At 46.3% G+C, this 17,642-nt stretch overlaps 1 protein-coding gene across 7 annotated transcripts in view; it reads right to left on the reverse strand.

Annotated features, from left to right (window-relative positions):
* Positions 1-15,913: 15,913 nt before the first annotated feature.
* Positions 15,914-17,642, reverse strand: part of BCOR (BCL6 corepressor) — a 130,494-nt gene continuing 128,765 nt past the window's right edge. For 4 of the 7 annotated variants that reach the window (XM_050775165.1, XM_050775167.1, XM_050775166.1 and 1 more), the window contains one exon: positions 15,914-17,246. In XM_050775165.1, coding sequence (XP_050631122.1) covers positions 17,150-17,246 — 97 coding nt within the window. In that variant the 3' untranslated portion in view covers positions 15,914-17,149. The remainder of the gene's footprint in view (positions 17,247-17,642) is intronic. The other 3 variants (XM_050775171.1, XM_050775172.1, XM_050775170.1) reach the window with 1 other exon arrangement.

Consider the following 17,642-nt stretch of genomic DNA (forward strand, 5'->3'; position numbering starts at 1 on the left):
ATATGCTAAGACCTTGCAGTCTGACATTAGACTGGGGACACACAGTGAGACAGAGCCAGGCCTAACCAATGGGCCTGGCACGGTGGCTCACACCTGTAATCTTAGCACTCTGGGAGGCCAAGGTGGGTGGATCACCTGAGATCAGAAGTTCGAGACCAGCCTGGCCAACATGGCAAAACCCCGTCTCTACTAAAAATACAAAAATTAGCTGGGCATGATGGTGGGTGCCTGTAATCCCAGCTACTCGGGAGGCTGAGGCAGGAGAATCACTTGCAGTGAATCAGGTTGCAGTGAGCCATTGCACACCAGCCTGGGTGACAATAGCGAGACTCCGTCTCAAAGCGAACAAACAAACACAAAAAACAGGCCCAATGGAAGTCTAGAAGCAAAGGCAAGAGGGCAGGGCTAGTGGTTGGAGATTTTGGTGGAGAACAGGGGTTTTGTGCAGGGCAGGGACAGAGGAGAGGGGAAAGGCAGAAAAAGGAAGGAATCTGAGGGAAGGCAGAAGTTTCTAGAAGACCCAGGTGACAGATCTGTCAGGGACTAAAGAGCCTAAGGCTAAGCCACATTTTAGTCCAGAAAGTGGGGACTTTAGGGCTCTCATGAGCTTTCAGGCCTAACCATGTGTCCTTGTCCTTTGTTCCTGGTTGCGGCTGTGTCTGATCTTTAGTCTACATGTTAGGTGTGGGAAATGACCCTGATGAGCCATAGAAAGGGTCAGGGTGTTGGTAGTGGGGTGAGTGTGGGGAAAGGATCCAGGACTCAGGGGACTAACATTCTTTTTTTTTTTTTTTTGAGACAGAGTCTTGCTCTGCCGCCCAGGCTGGCATGCAGTGGCATGATCTTGGCTCATTGCAACCTCCACCTCTCCGGTACAAGAAATTCTCCTGTCTCAGCTTCCTGAGTAGCTGGGACTACAGGCACATGCCACCACACCTGGCTAGGTTTTGTATTTTTTGGTAGGGACAGAGTTTCACCATGTTGGTCAGGCTGGTCTTGAACTCCTGACCTCAAATGATCCACCCATCTCATCCTCCAAAAGTGCTGGGATTACAGGCGTGAGCCACCACACCCTGCCAGGGGACTAGCATTCTTATAATAAAGTGAAAAGGGTAATTTACGACCCAGCATTGGGGTAAATTGATGTGTTGAAGAAGCCAGATCATTTGTCTCGAGAGCATTCTCGAAGCTGGGTTTTGCTGATGGCATTCCTCAACATGGTGGTTGACATGTTCTGCTGACATGTATTTCTTAGAAATTGGTATTTAGAATGCAAGGTTTGCTCACATTTGGATTTGAATTCTCATTTTTATTTCTGGCAAGACTACATCATAGATGCTGTTATCTTCCATCAAGTTGTTATCTCTGGCCGGGTATGGTGGCTTACACCTGTAATCTCAGCACTTTGGGAGGCTGAGGTGGATGGATCACTTGAGCCCAGGAGCCCAAGACCAGCTTGGGCAACATAGTGCAACCCCGTCTCTACAAAAAATACAAAAATTAGCCAGGCATGATGATGCATGCCTGTAGTCCCAACTACTCTGGAGACTGAGGTGGGAGGATCCCTTCAGCCTAGGAGGTGGAGGCTGCAGTGAGCTGTGATTGTGCCACTGCACTCCAGCCTTGGTGACAGATCAAGACCCCGACTCAAAAAAAAAAAAAAAAAAAAAAAGGAAGAAAAAGAAAAAGAAAAGAAGTTGTTTCTCTGTTTTTGCAACATTAGGCCCTTTGGTAATTACTGCCTGGACTCCTAGTTCATCAGGAGCTGCCAAATGGTGATCTTCTATCACTTCATATATTAGCTAAGATACTTCTATAAAATACAATGGCTCTTCATCAACTGCTTGATTAGCCTAAAGAAAGGAAAAATAAATGCTTGGTTCTTTCTCTTTATTAGCCAGCCTTCAAAATAATCAGTTTGCTCCCAGGTATCCTGCAAAATGACAAATGGGGTTTTTCTCTCTCTCTCTCTCTCTCTCTGTCTGTCTGTCTCTGTCTCTCTCTCTCTCTCTCTCTCCCCCTCCCTTCCCCTCCCCCCTTTCAGTTTCGTCACCACTCATGAAATTGAACATATGCAATATGCTTCAATTCATTGCAGTTGTTCTTATTGATGTATTGATGCTCGAATTGTACTATCTTTAGCCAGTGGAAACCCCTTCAACTTGGGTTGGCTCCTGGTCCCTCCCCCTTTTCATTTCTGAGACAGGGTCTCTCCATGTTGCCCAGGCTGGACTAGAACTCTTGGACTCAAGCAATTCTGCCTCAGCATCTCGAGTAGCTGGGGCTACAGGCGTGCACCACCACACCTGGCACCTGAGCCTTTTCAGCTTAGCTTGTACTTTTCCTGACCCTGATCTTGAATCAGCCAGTTCTCCAAAGAGTACTGATGCTTTCAGTGGAAAATGATATTTAGAGGCCACACTTCAGCCACTAGGACTTCTTTTTGTTGTTGTTGTTGTTTTTGTTTTAAGATTGAGTCTTGCTCTGTTGCCCGGGCTGGAGTGCAGTGGTGCGATCTTGGTTCACTGCAGCCTCTGCCTCCCGGGTTCAAGCGATTCTCTTGCCTCCTCAGCCTCCTGAGTAGCTGGGACTACCGGCGCCCACCACCATGCCCAGCTAACTTTTGTACTTTTAGTAGAGACGGGGTTTCGCCATGTTGACTAGGCTGGTCTCGAATTCCTGACCTTAAGTGATCCACCCACCTCGGCCTCCCAAAGTGCTGGGATTACAGGCGTGAGCCACCACACCCAGCCTGCCACTAGGATTTCTAAAACAGCACAGGACACTCGGAAAAAAGACTACATTTCCCTGCTTCCCTTGAAGCTAGATATGAGGTCTGGTCAGTGGGGATATACAGTCATGTGTTGCTTAATAACAGGAATATGTTCTGAAAAATGTGTGTCATTAGGTGATTTTGTTGTGTGAACATCATAGAGTATACTTACAAACTGAGATGGTATGTCCCACTCCACACCTGGGCTCTATGGTGTAACCTATTGCTCCTAGGCTATAAACCTGTACTGAATACTGTAGGCAGTTGTAATGCAATGGTAAGTATTTGTGTATCTAAACATATCTAAACATAGAAAAAGGTACAGTAAATAATCTTACAGGACCACCATTGTACATGTGGTCTATTGTTGACCAAAATGTTATGCGGTGCATGACTGTAGATGGAGTTGTTGGAGATGACTTCTGGGAAATGTCCTAAAAGAGGTAGCTGTGTCTTTTTGATCCCTTCCTCCTCCCTGCTGGCTGGAATGTGGATATGATGGCCAGAGCTCCAGCATCATTGTTGAACCATGAGGTAAAAGCTCATGTGCTTTGAGAGAGACAGAGCCAAGAGCTCAAAGGAACTGGGTTCCCTGAATGGTCTACTTACCACACCAACACTGTACTGTTCTCTTCTCAACTCCTCCAATGGGACTGAGACTAAACTTCTACTTCATTTAAGCCACTAGCATACATTCGTGTATTAATTAATTAATTAATTAATTTTTGAGACAGAGTCTCACATTCTTATCTGGGGTTGAGTGCAGTGGCGGAATCTCAGCTCACTGCAACCTCCTCCTCCTGGGTTCAAGCGATTCTCCTGCCTCAGTCTCCCAAGTAGCTGGGATTACAGGCACCCACCACCACGCCCAGTTAATTTGTCATATTTTTAGTAGAGACGGTTTTTCACTATGTTGGCCAGGCTGGTCTCAAACTCCTGACCTCATGATCCGCCTGCCTCGGCCTCCCGAAGTGCTGGGATTACAGGCGTGAGCCACCGCGCCCAACTTCATTCATGTTTTGTGACTGTTATGATTGTTCTGATGGTCTTTGTTGTTTACTTTTTTGTTTTTGCAGTCAAAGCCATGGCTATTCCTGACTGGTAAAGCAGGGCACTGATGAAATAAATCCTGGAGTAGTCAAATACCATGTTAACCATCAAAAATAATAACAAAGGCCGGGCGCAGTGGCTCACACCTGAAATCCCACACTTTGGGAAGATGAGATGGGAGGATGGCTTGAGGCCAGAAGTTTGAGACCAGCCCGAACATAGCAAGATCTGTCTCTACAAAAAAATTTTTAAATTACCCGGGTGCGGTGGCACGCACCTGTAGTCCTAGCCACTTGGAAGGCTTCGGTGGGAGGATCACTTGAGCCCAGGAGTTTGAGGCTACAGTGAGCTATAATTGTACCACTGCACTCCATCCTGGGCTACAGAGCAAGACCCTATCTCGAAAAAAAGAAAAAAAAAAAAGAGCCAGGCATCCTAGCACTTTGGGAGGCCAAGGTGGGCAGATCCCTCGAGGTCAGGAGTGCGAGACCAGCTTGGTCAACATGGTGAAACCTCGTCTCTACTAAAAATACAAAAATTAGCCAGGCGTGGTGGTGGCTCCTGTAATCCCAGCGACTCGGGAGGCGGAGGCAGGAGAACCACTTGAATCCGGGAGACGGAGGTTGCAATGAGCCAAGATCGCACCACTGCATTCCAGCCTGGGGGACAAAGCGAGACTCCATCTCAAAAAAAAAGAAAAAGAAAAAAGAAAACAATAGTAATGGAGGAGTATATTTATGGGCTTGGAAAGGTATTCATGATATATTAATTTTTCTTTTTTTGAGACGGAATCTCGCTGTGTCGCCCAGGCTGGAGTACAGTGGCTCGATCACTGCTCACTGCAACCTCTGCCTCCTGGATTAATGCGATTCTCCTGCCTCAGCCTCCTGAGTAGCTGGGATTACAGGCACCCACTACCACACTTGGCTAATTTTTTGTATTTTTAGTAGAGACAGGGTTTCACCATGTTGGCCAGGCTGGTCTCGAACTCCTGACCTCAGGTGATCCACCCACCTCAGCCTCTCAAATTGCTGGGATTACAGGCGTGAGACACCACGCCCGGCCAATATATTAAACTTCAAAAGCTAGGTATGAAACACTTGTCCAATATTAAAAAACAAAGCAAAACAGATATATGCATCGAAACAGAAAATTGAAAGGATATTCACCAAAACCTTGCCTTTTCCTTCTCTCTTTCACGAGCTGGTAGTTTATTTGTGTAAAAAAGAATGAAAAAATTTTAAATTAAAAACATTTTGGCCAGGTGCGGTGGCTCACACCTGTAATCCCAGCACTTTGGGAGGCTGAGGCGGACCGATCACCCGAGGTCGGGAGTTCAAGACCAGCCTGACTAACATGGAGAAACCCAGTCTCTACTAAAAATACAAAATTAGCTGGGCATGGTGGCACATGCCTGTAATCCCAGCTACTCAGGAGTCTGAGGCAGGAGAATTGCTTGAACCTGGGGAGCGGAGGTTGTGGTGAGCTGAGATCATGCCATTGCACTCCAGCCTGGGCAACAAGAGTGAAACTCTGTCTCAAAAAAAAAAAAAAAAAATTAAATTCATGTTCTACACTGGATTCACTTATTAATTTACCAGGTAATTAACCAAGACCTGACGCTCAATGAACTCGCTGTACTGTTTCTCTAGGGAGCATTTTAGATGGAGGCTCTTGAAATGAGCGCCTTGCCCCTACACAGGTGTGAATAATCTGGATCAAGGACGAGCACATTTCTGTGAACTTTCATTCCATATTTTCATGAGTGGAAAACTCTCCATAGAGTGACACGAAAGTTTACAGTCTGGTGGGCCCCAGGCCTAACCTACTTTGGAGATGGTTTTGTTTGGTTTTCTCAGTGTTTGATCAGTGTCATGAATAATTGTGAGGGTTCACATCAAAGTTTACATTACTGACTTCTGAAAAGTCCGAAGACCTGGCAGCCCAGAGTGCCATTGCAGCAATGGGCTGGGGCAAAGCAGTGCCCGGTTCCTATAAACAGGGCACATGCTGTTCGGTTTAGCAGAGTCTGTCTCCGCTATCCTCGGGGATAACCGCGAGACAGATGCAGGGGATCTGTTTGCTCAGGTTGCCTATTTACGTGGCCTTGTGGTCTCTGCAGGCATTTCAGTGGGGTACCCTGGTTTCTACGTGCTGTCTGGGTTCCCCTCTGTAAATATTTGTGATGCGTATGGGGAAAAGCAAGTGTAATAAGTGTAATGTTTTTAAAACATGAGCGCAAATTCTCTGATATTCTTCCCACAAAAGGTGGAGTCTAATTCATCTCTTCTTCTTCTTTTTTTTTTAAGACGGAGTTTTGCTCTTGTTGCCCAGGCTGGACTGCAATGGCACAATCTCAGCTTACTGCAACCTCTGCCTCCCTGGTTCAAGCGATTCTCCTGCCTCAGCCTCCCAAGTAGCTGGGATTACAGGGATGTGCCACCACGCCTGGCTAATTTTGTATTTTTAGTAGACATGGGGTTTCTCCATGTTGGTCAGGCTGGTGTCGAACTCCCGACCTCAGGTGATCCACCCACCTCAGCCTCCCAAAGTGCTGGGATTACAGGCGTGAGCCTCCACATCCGGCCTCATCTCTTCTTGATTATGGGCTGCCCTCAGTTATTGCCCTCTAACAAACAGGGGATGATGTGTGACCATCAAAAGTAGGTCATAAAAGGAAGTACAGCTGCGTGTGGTGACTGATGCCTGTAATCCTAGCTACTCAGGAGGCGAAGGCAGGAGGATCACTTGAGGCCAGGAGTTTGAGACCAGTCTGGGCAACATACTAAGACCCCCGTCTCTTCTTAAAATTAACAAATTAGCCAGGCGTGGTGGTGTGGGCCTGTGTTCCCAGCTACTCGGCTATGGAAGGAGGATCACTTGAGGATAGGAGTTTGAGGCTGTGGCAAGTCATGATCGAAGCACTGCACTCCAGCCTAGGTTACAGAGCGAGACCACATCTCCAAAAATAAAAAATAAATCAAGGAAATGCAGCTTCTGAGTGGCCCCCGTCTCTTCTGTGGATGCTTATCCTTTCTGGAACCCAGCCACCAGGTAGAGAAGAGTCTTAGGCCACACACAAAGTGAAAGTGTTCCGGCTGACAGCCCCAGCTGTAGTCCCAGCCCATACCCAGCTTCAGTCACCAGACATGTGAGTGAATGAATGAACCAGCCTCCAGAGGATTCCAGCTCCAGCCCTTGAACCATCTCAGCTGACGCCAAGTGGAGCATAGGTGAGCTCTCCCAAGGGAGATCTGTTCAAACTGCAGATTCACTAGGAAATTAATGTTCTTGCTTTGAAACACGAAGTTCCTTTTAAAAATCTTTATTGAGATATAATTCACATACCATAAAATTAACTCATTTAAAGTGTACAATTAAATGGTTTTAGTATATTCGGAGTTGTGCAGCCATCACCACAACCAACTGGAGAACATTTTCATGACTTCCCAAAAAGGGTCCAGAATCCTCCTTCTCTCCACCCTCTTACTGCCCCTGGGAACCATTAATCTACTTTCTGTTTCCGCGGATTTGCCCATTTTGGAGATTTCGTATAAATGGAATCACGCGATATGTGATCCTTTCTCACTGGCTTCTTTCACTCAGCATGATGCTTTTAAGGTTCACCCATGTCGTAGTGCAGATCAGAACTTCATTCCTTTTAGTGTCAAATAATATTCTTTGCATGTTTACACCACATTTTCTTTTTAAACTGTTTTTTTATTGCCAGACGCGGTGGCTCACGCTTGTAATCCCAGCACTTTGGGAGGCTGAGGCGGGCGGATCACCTGAGGTTGGAAGTTTGAGATCAACCTGACCAACACAGAGAAACTCCATCTCTACTAAAAATACAAAATTAGCCAGGCGTGGTGGCGCATGACTGTAATCTCAGCTACTCAGGAAGGCTGAGACCGGAGAACTGCTTGAACTCGGGAGGCAGAGGTTGTGGTGAGCCGAGATCACGCCATTGCACTCCAGCCTGGACAATAAGAGTGAAAACTCGGTCTCAAAAAAAAAAGAAAAAAAAAGAAAAAAATTATTATGTTATTTTATTCTTTTTTTTTTTTTTTGAGACGGAGTCTTGCTCTGTCACCCAGGCTAGAGTACAGTGGCATGATCTCAGCTCACTGCAGCCTCCGCCTCCTGGGTTCAAGCCATTCTCCTGCCTCAGCTTCCCAAGTAGCTGGGACTACAGGCGTGTGCTACCACACCCAGCTAAGTTTTGTGTTTTTTTTAGTAGAGATGGGGTTTCACTATATGTTGGCCAGGCTGGTCTCAAACTCCTGACCTCAGGTGATCCGCCCGCCTTGGCCTCCCAAAGTGCTGGGGTTACAGGTGTGAGCCACCATGCCTGGCCATTGTTATTTTATTCTTAGTTTATTTTTTGAGGCAGGGTTTCACTCCATCATCCAGGCTAGAGTGCAGTGATGTGATCATAGCTCACTGCAGCCTCGACTTCCTGGGCTCAAGTGATCCTCCAACCTCAGCCTCCTGAGTAGCTAGGACTAAAAGCTTGAGCCAACACACTTGGCCACATTTTTCTTATTCATCAGTTGATGAACATTTGATTTGTATCTACCTTTTGGCTCTTATGACTAATGCTGCTTTGAACACTCATGCACATGTTTTGGTGTAGACATATGTTTTCATATCTCTTGAGTGTATACCTAGGAGTGGAATTGCTGGGTAATATGGAAAGTCTGTATTTAACATGTTGAATGTACTGCCAAACTGTTTTCCAAAGTGGTTGCTTCATTTTGGATTCCCACCAGCAATATATGAGGTATCCAATTTCTCCATGTTCTCACCAACACTTGTTATTATGTGTCTTTTTTATTTATTAGAGCTGTCCTAATGGGTGTGAAGTGCTGCTTCATTGTGGTTCTGATTTACATTTCCCTAATGGCTAATGTTGTTGAACATATTTTCTTGTGCTTATTGGCCACTTATCTATCTTCTTTGGAAAAATGTTTATTTAAATCATTTACCCATTTTTTAATTGGTTGACTTAATTTGTCTTATTATTGGGTTGTAAGAGTTATGCACATGCGCACACACATATATATTTACAGATGGGGTCTCTCTGTGTTGCCCAGGCTGGTCGCAAACTTCTGGGCTCAAGCAATTCTCACACCTCAGCCTCCCGAAGTGCCGGGATTACAGGCATGAGCCACTGTGGCTGACCTAGAGTTTTTGTTTTTGTTTTTGTTTTGAGATGAAGTCTTACTCTGTCACTCAGGCTGGAGTGCAATGGCGCAATCTCGGCTCACTGCAACCTCTGCCTCCCAGGTTCAAGTGATTCTCCTCCCTCAGCCTCTCTAGTAGCTGGGATTACAGGTGCCAGCCATCATGCCCTGTTAACTTTGTATTTTAAGTAGAGACAGGCTTCACCATGTTAGTCAGGCTGGTCTCGAATGCCTGATCTCAGGGGATCCACCCGCCTCGGCTTCCCAAAGTGCTGGGGTTACAGGTGTGAGCCACCGCACCTGGCCTAGAGTTATTTATATATTTTGGATACAAGTTCCTTACCGGATACACGATTTACAAATATTTTTCTCCCATTCTGTGGGTTGTCTTTGTTTTTCTTTGTTTTTTAAGAAACGAGGGACTGGGTGTGGTGGCTCATGCTTATAACTCCAGCGCTTTGGGAGGCCAAGGCGGGTGGATCACCTGAGGTTAGGAGTTGGAGACCAGCCTGGCCAACATGGTGAAACCCTGTCTCTACTAAAAATACAAGAATTAGCCAGGCGTGGTGGCACATGCCTGTAATCCCAGCTACTCAGGAGGCTGAGGCAGGAGAATTGCTTGAACCCGAGAGGTGGAGGTTGCAGTGAGCCAAGATCACACCAGTGCACTCCAGCCTGGGTGACAGAGAGAGTGCCCCAACTCAAAAAAAAAGAAAAGAAAAGAAGGAGGGAGGGGGAGGGGAGGGGAGGGGACAGGAGAGGAGAGGAGAGGAGAGGAGAGGAGAGGAGAGGAGAGAGATCTCACTGTGTTGCCCAGGTTGGGCTGGGTTCAAGTGATCCTCCCACCTCAGCCTCTTGACTAGCTAGAACTATAGGTACACACCACTGTGTCTGACTGACTTTCTCAATGATTTCATTTAAAGCATAAAAATTGTTAACTTTGAGAAAGTCCAGTTTATTTTTCCTTTGGTTGCTTGAGGTTTGAGTGTTATAATGTCATATCAAAAAAGCCGTTGCCTCATGGAAGATTTACTCCCATTTTTCTTTTCTCAGAGCTTTATAGTTTTAGTTCTTACACTTAGGTCATTGATCCATTTTGAGTTAATTTTTTTTTTTTTTTTTTTTGATACGGAGTCTTGCTCTGTTGCCCAGGCTGGAGTGCAATGGCACAATCTTGGCTCACTGCAACCTCTGCCTCCTGGGTTCAAGTGATTTTCCTGCCTCAGCCTCCCAAGTAGCTGGGATTACAAGTGCCAAACACTACACCCAGCTAATTTTTGGATTTTCAGTAGAGATGGAGTTTCACCATGTTGGCCAGGTTACTCTCAAATTCCTTTTTTTTTTTTTTTTTTTTTTGAGACAGAGTCTCATTCTATTGCCCAGGTTACAGTGCAATGGCGCGATCATGGCGCAATCTCGGCCCATTGAAACCTCTGCCTCCCGGGTTCAAGTGATTCTCCTGCCTCAGCCTTCTGAGTAGCTGGGATTACAGGCACGTACCACCATGCCCAGTTAATTTTTGTATTTTTAGTAGAGATGGGATTTCACCTTGTTGGCCAGGCTGGTCTTAAACTCCTGGCCTTGTGATCCACCCACCTCAGCCTCTCAAAGTTCTGGGATTACAGGCGTGAGCCACCACACCTGGCCCATTTTGAGTTAATTTTTGTAGACGGTGTGAGGTAGAGGCCCAACTTTATTCTCTGTGTGTGGATCCAGTTCTTCCAACATCATTTGTGGAAAAGACTGTTCTTTCCCCATTAAATAATTTTGGTACCCTTGTCAAAAGTCAGTTGATTTTTGACAGTATTGTCAATAATCAGTACTGTATAATTAGTTGATTATATAGTATGTGTGAAGGTTTATTTGTGAGCTCTCTATTTTATTCTAGTCTATTCAATCCATTGGCCTATATGTCTGTCCTTATGCCAGTAAAAGCCATGAAGTTTTGGAATAACTCTTATGCCGCCATTGTAACTGGAATAGAGAGGCGTCAGGGATTAAGTGAGAGATGGGGAGGGAGAAAGGTGAATGAAAGGAGAGACAGGAACCTACCTATTATTTGCCTACATTTGTTTTTTTGTTTTTCTGTTGTTGAGATGGAGTTTCGCTCTTCTTGGCCAGGCTGGAGTGCGATGGCATGATCTCAGCTCACTGCAACCTCCACCTCCCAGGTTCGAGCAATTTTCCTGCCTCAGCTTCCTGAGTAGCTGGAATCACAGGTGCGTGCCACCATGCCCGGCTAATTCTTGTAGTTTTAGTAGAGACGGGGTTTTGCTTTGTTGGCCAGGCTGGTCTCAAACTCCTAACCTCAGGTGATCCTCCCGCCTCGGCCTCCCAAAATGTTGGGATTACTGGTGTGAGCCACCGCACCCAGCCTATTTGCTTAAATTTGAATACCCTAAAAGTGCCAACCTTGCACAGGCATAAGCAATCATCACCCCAGGGACTAGACCACGAGGACTGCTCGCTTTTGGAGAGCTGAAATCAAGTAGTGGAACAGAACTAGACTGACTTCCTAATGTTTGGGACTTGTCCTTCTCAGTCCCACCCTTTTAGTCTGAAGCTTTTAGTTGGGGACATTGCCAGGACTTGTATGGACCTTGCAAATTTAGCAGAGTTGGGGTTGGGGTGGTGGAAGCAGAAATAAGTTTTGGGTCAATCAGCGAGCCTCTCAGTTGCCTCCTAAGTGTGTTCAGGGTCAGGATCCCACTCCCCAGCAATATTAATCTGTAAAAGAAAGCCAGCCAGTTAAGGAATAATTGCAAACTCTTACAATATTCCTTCTAGGACTGCAAACATAGGATGTTTCTGGAGACCAGAACCGCTGTTTACTTCTGTTATTTTAAGTACCACTCAGGCTACAGTGAAAAAAATGTTCTGGTACCAAAGTTCATATCTTGGCATTTTCTGCCTTTCCTTGTCCCCCTCTCTCTCCCTCAAAGTTCATATCTTGGCATTTTCTGCCTTTCCTTGTCCCCTCTCTCTCCCTCCCTCCCTCCCTTCCCCCTTCCCTCCTTCCCCTCCCTTCCTTCCTTCCTTCCTTCCTTCCTTCCTTCCTTCCTTCCTTCCTTCCACCCTCCCTCCCTCCCTCCCTCCCTCCCTCTCTCCCTCCCTCTCTCCTCCTCTTTCCCCTGCCTGGCTCCTCCTCCTTCTCCTTCTCTTAACCATTTCCTGCCCTCCACTGCCCACTCACCCAGATGTATCTACTGTCCTGGATTTGGTAGAGATCACTCCTCTTCTTGGGTTTATATCTTGACTAATTAGTCAGAAACCCATTAACAGTATAATGGTATTTTTGCCTACTTTAATATTTTATATAAATGTGTCACATTACATGCATTCTTCTGCAATTTACCTTCTATTTTGGTCAATGTCATGTTTGTGACATTTATGTGTCTTGACTGGAGTAGCTGGGGTATGGCATCTTATTGTTTGACTACAAGGCAATTTATCCACTTGTCCTGCTTAAAGGCCACCTCCCCAGAGCAGCCTTCCCTGACCTGACCATTCATCCAAAGTAGACCTTTTACTGTTCTTTTCCTCTTCTTCTTCCTTTTCCTATTCCTCTTCTTCCTTTTTTTTTTTTTTTTTTTTTTTTTTTGAGACCGAGTCTGGCTCTATTGCCCAAGCTGGAGTACAGCGGCCGGATCTCAGCTCACTGCAAGCTCTGCCTCCCGGATTCACGCCATTCTCCTGCCTCAGCCTCCGGACTACCTGGGACTACGGGCGCCTGCCACCTCGCCCGGCTAGTTTTTTGTATTTTTTAGTAGAGACGGGGTTTCACCGTGTTAGCCAGGATGGTCTCGATCTCCTGACCTCGTGATCTGCCCGTCTTGGCCTCCCAAAGTGCTGGGATTACAGGCTTGAGCCACCGCGCCCGGCCCTCTTCTTCCTTTTAATAGAAACAGACACTGAGGGCTGGGTACGGTGTCTCACACCTGTAATCCCAGCACTTGGGGAGCCCGAGGAGGGCTGATTGCTTCAGCCCAGGAGTTCGAGACCAGCCTGGGCAACATGGTAAAATCCCATCTCTACAAAAGAAAAAAACCAAAAATTAGCCAGGTGTGGTGGTGTGTGCTTGTTGTTCCAGGAGGCTGAGGTGGGATCACCTGAGCCTGGGAGGTGGAGGTTGCAGTGAGCTGAGATTGCACCACTGCACTCCAGCCTGGGTGACAGAGTGAGAAAAAAGAAAGAAAGAGGAAGGAAGGAAGGGAGGAAGAGAGGAAGGGAGGAAGGGAGGGAGAGAGGGAGGGAGGGAGGAGAGAGACACACTGAGGGAAAACACCAGCTTCCAGAAGCACATCTAGCCCCTGCTAACTCTGGCTCTAAGCCCTCTTTTATTGGACATGTGGCAGAGAAAAAGTGTGCGCGTTTAGGTGGGACAAGAAGCAGAGGCCAAGATGGGCTTAGACAGGTAACATCCATTGGGAGAGAAAGCAGGAAAAGGTGGGGAGGACCTTCACACTGAGATGCAGGTCTGACTCCTGTGGAAGGAGAGAAGGAAGGAGGGGTGTGTAGGAAGATTCAAAGTCTGCAATGTAGCTCCAAGAAAAGTAGCCAGGCTGATGGTGAGTCCTCAAGCCAAAGATGCACATCCTGCCAGAATGAACCCACCTCACTGCCCCCGTGATGCCCACTGCATGCTGAGGAGGAGCCACAGGAAGTGAGACCTCTTTGTGAGTGCGGTGGTGGCAGAGCAAGGACAGCAGGGCATTCTCACAGCCGGCCCTGCCACTCTAGCCAGTGGCTTCCTTCCTGCTGTCTGGCCACAGGTACTTAACGAGGTTGAGACCTGGCTGATGAATCCACCCTCAGAAATCCTTCCACTTATCTAAATCAAAGTGCTTTCGGAGAGACGATGACTTCAGAGTGAGGAGAAGAGACCCCCCGCCCCAATCCACCCCAAACAGACCCAAATCCAAACCCTGAACTCTGAACCCAAGTTTTGCAGGGGAGAGGCTGCCAAACCTCTTGGGCCCTGTGTTTTTGACAGAATATTACTTTTAGAAAAAGGAGAAGAGTGACAAGGTAATAAATGTTTTAACCTGTCTTTGTTTCACCCTTCTCTGAGGAAGCAGTAATGAGGTATTGAAAAAAAGTGTGAGATGGAAATTATGATTTTTTTCCCTCAACATTATTTCGAAAAATTCCAAACCTATGTAAAAGGTGAAAGAATGGGCAGTCACAGTGGCTCAAGCCTGCAATCCCAGCACTTTAGGATGCTGAGGTGGATGGATTGCTTGAGCTCAGGAGTTTGAGACCAGCCCAGGCAATATGGTGAAACTCCATCTCTACTAAAAATCCAAAAGTTAGCTGGGTGTGGTGGCACGTGCCTGCAGTCCCAGCTACTTTGGAGGCTGAGGTGGGAGGATTGCTTGAGCCCAAGAGGTCGAGGCTGCAGCGAGCTGAGATCGTGCCACTGCACTTCAACTTCAGCCTGGGCAACACAGTGAGACTCTCAAAAAAAAAAAAAAAAAAAAAAAAAGGCCAGGCACAGTGGCTCACGCCTGTAATCCCAGCACTTTGGGAGGCCAAGGTGGGCATATCACCTGAGGTCGGGAGTTCAAGACCAGCCTGACCAACATGGAGAAACCCCGTCTCTACTAAAAATATAAAATTAGCCGGGCGTGGTGGTGCACGCATGTAATCCCAGCTCCTGGGGAGGCTGAGACAGGAGAATCGCTTGAACCCAGGAGGTGGAGGTTGCGGTGAGCTAAGATCGTGCCATTGCACTCCAGCTTGGGCAACAAGAGCGAAACTCTATCTCAAAAAAAAAAAAAATGGTGAAAGAACGATTTAATATACCCTTTACCTGGATTCCCCAATTATTAATATTTTTCTATGCTTTATCTGTATAATAATAAACATATTAATATTTTTCTGTGCTTTTCTTTTCTGAACCATTTGGAAGTCAATGACAGACCTCCAATAATTCATCCCTGAGCACCCTAGCATACATATATCTCAAGAGTATGAACATTCTCCTATATGACCACAATGCCATTATCATTCCTAAGAAAATGCACATTTATTCAATAATACCCTTTAATTTACAGTCTTTATTTCAATTTCCCCATTGACTCTATAGTGACAGAAACCACATCTGTGGTTGCCTGGGGTCAGGGAGGTGTTGAAAGTAAAGGGCACAAGGGAACTTTCTGGGCTGACAAATGTTAGATGCTTGATTGGGAGTGGTAGTTACATGTATGTAAAATTGCTGAAACTCAGAACTGGATGCCTTTGATTTGATATAAATTGTATCTTATTAAGATTGATTTTTACCGATTTTACCAGTAGTCCCTTAAGTGTCTGATAGGAAATTTTACCCCAATCTAGGATTCTATCAAAGTTCATGCATTTCATTTGTCTTCTCCTCAATCTTCCCTAATCTAGAACATTCCCTCCTGCTTATTTTGTTTTCATGGCATGGATTGAAAAAAAAAAAGGCGGACGTGGGCGGATCGCTTGAGGTCAGTAGTTTGAGACCAGCCTGGCCAACATGGTGAAACCCCTTCTCTACTAAAAATACAAAAATTAGCCAGGTGTGCTTGCTTGAACCCAGGAGGCAGAGGTTGCAATGAGCCAAGATTATGCCACTGCACTCCAGCCTGAGTTAACAGAGCGAGACTTCCCCCCGTCTCAGGGGGGCGGGGGGAAGCCAAGTCAGTTGTCTTGTCTTCCAGAATGTGTCTGTTTCCTCATTACTGGATTCAAGTTACTTTTTTTTTCTTTTTTTGAGACAGGGTCTCACTCTGTGGCCCAGGCTGGAGTGCAGTAGCTTGATCATGGTTCATTGTAGCCTTGATCTCCCAGGCACAAAAGATTCTCCCAACTCAGCCTCCCCAGTAGCTGGTACTATGGGCATGTGCCACCATGGCTGGATAATTTTTATTTTTACTAGAGATGGGGTATCGTCACGTTGCCCAGACTGGCACATTTTCTATAATACTGTAGAGGTAATGCTGGGTCCTTCTTATCACCCCAGGCGCCATATGGAGCCAGTCTGTCACAGTACTGGCTAGGCTCACTCACCTTGTATGTTCTCTGCCATAGACTCGGGTCAATCATTCCTGCAGGAAGCCCCTGGTTCTTGACAGTAGGTTGTGACAGGTATAACTAGAACAGCCACATTCTAGCCATGAAGAGGGAGGACAGGGCAAAGGAAAGCATGTCCTGATCCTAAGGGACACCTTCAGAACTGGAATGAACCACTTCTGCTGTCTACCCGTGGGGAGCTCCATTGCACTCACGTTGACCTTCATGGAAACCCTTCTACGCTGCTGGTGGGTTCCTGGACGCCCAAGTGAGGGCCTATAAAGGTCTGCTCTGTACCTCTGGTGAGCTCTTCTAAACCCATGGTGTTTCTATACGGCCAATACGATCTCATCTATACCTGTGGTGTCTTCTACACCCACAGTGAGCTCCCTTCCCTCCAGGAGTTCTACTGGAATGGCCTCTCTACCTGCAGTGGGATCTCACTTATACCTGTCTTAACATCTTCACCTGTGGAGAGCTCTTCAACGCCCGAGGTGATCTTAGATCATGATTGCTCCAAACCTGTGGAGAGCATTTGAAATACCCATACTGAGTTCCTCTCAACACACAATAAGCTCCCCTGCCTTCTGGTGATGCGTCCCTCTCCCCGTGGAGTGTGATCTGGTCCATATCTGTGGCCTACTCTATGTTCACGGTGAGCTCTATTACCCATGGAGAGTTCCTAAGCAGGGGTGGGGCATTGCTTTTCATCCAAACCTTTCTCAGCCATGGGGATCTCATCTATACCCCCAGTGAGTTCTACGTCCATGTTTCCAACCACCCTGACAGTTCTTGCACTAACTGTTCTGTCTACTAGCTCCTCCAACTGCATGAACCACAGCCTTAAATGTCTCCTGCACCAAGCTGCTTCTTCTGCACACCCTAATCTTGTGGCTCTCACCTGTTTTCCTAGCTTAATTAACAGAATGACCTTCATCCAAGATGGAAACCTCAGTTGGCCTTGGGCTCTCCCTTTGCCTCCAACCCCAATACAAAGAGCCAGATGCCCTCAAGTTTTTATTATCTTTTAAATCTGGGTGTGTAGGATCTCTCGTAGCTTTGATGGTAGTTCAGGTTTACCAGTCCTCTTTTGCTTAAATCATTTCTACAGGTCTGTTTTACTGGTCTTGTTATCTGTTTTTCTGGTCTTGTTATCTGTTTTTTTCACTTCAACACTCCCCTCTGCTTTTTGAGGGGACTTCCTATAAAACAAAAATTAAGCAAACTGTTAATAGTGGTTAACATGAGTGGGGGAGGGGAGGGGATAATAGGAAACATGTCTATTTCTGACATGATTGGACTTTTTAAATAAAAAGGTATACATTTTCTATTATCAGAAAAATTAGTAAATAAGATGGTAGGCTGCCTTTTGCCTTCAGGATACACTTCAAACTTCATTTGTAGCCAACATTCCCCTGAAAAGGACTCTTGCATTCCTCACATGGAATTTCTTCATTCCCAACAATGCCTCACTTTTCCTGTTGGGCCACAGTGTTTGCTGGCCTGACAAATACAGTGTCCTGACAGCCTTTTTCCTCTGCTTTCGCGGTCCTAGTGTTCCATGCAGGATCAGAAAGCACTGAGGGCATTCGGTGCAC

Source organism: Macaca thibetana, chromosome X, assembly GCF_024542745.1.
Source record: "Macaca thibetana thibetana isolate TM-01 chromosome X, ASM2454274v1, whole genome shotgun sequence".
NCBI lineage: Eukaryota > Metazoa > Chordata > Mammalia > Primates > Cercopithecidae > Macaca > Macaca thibetana.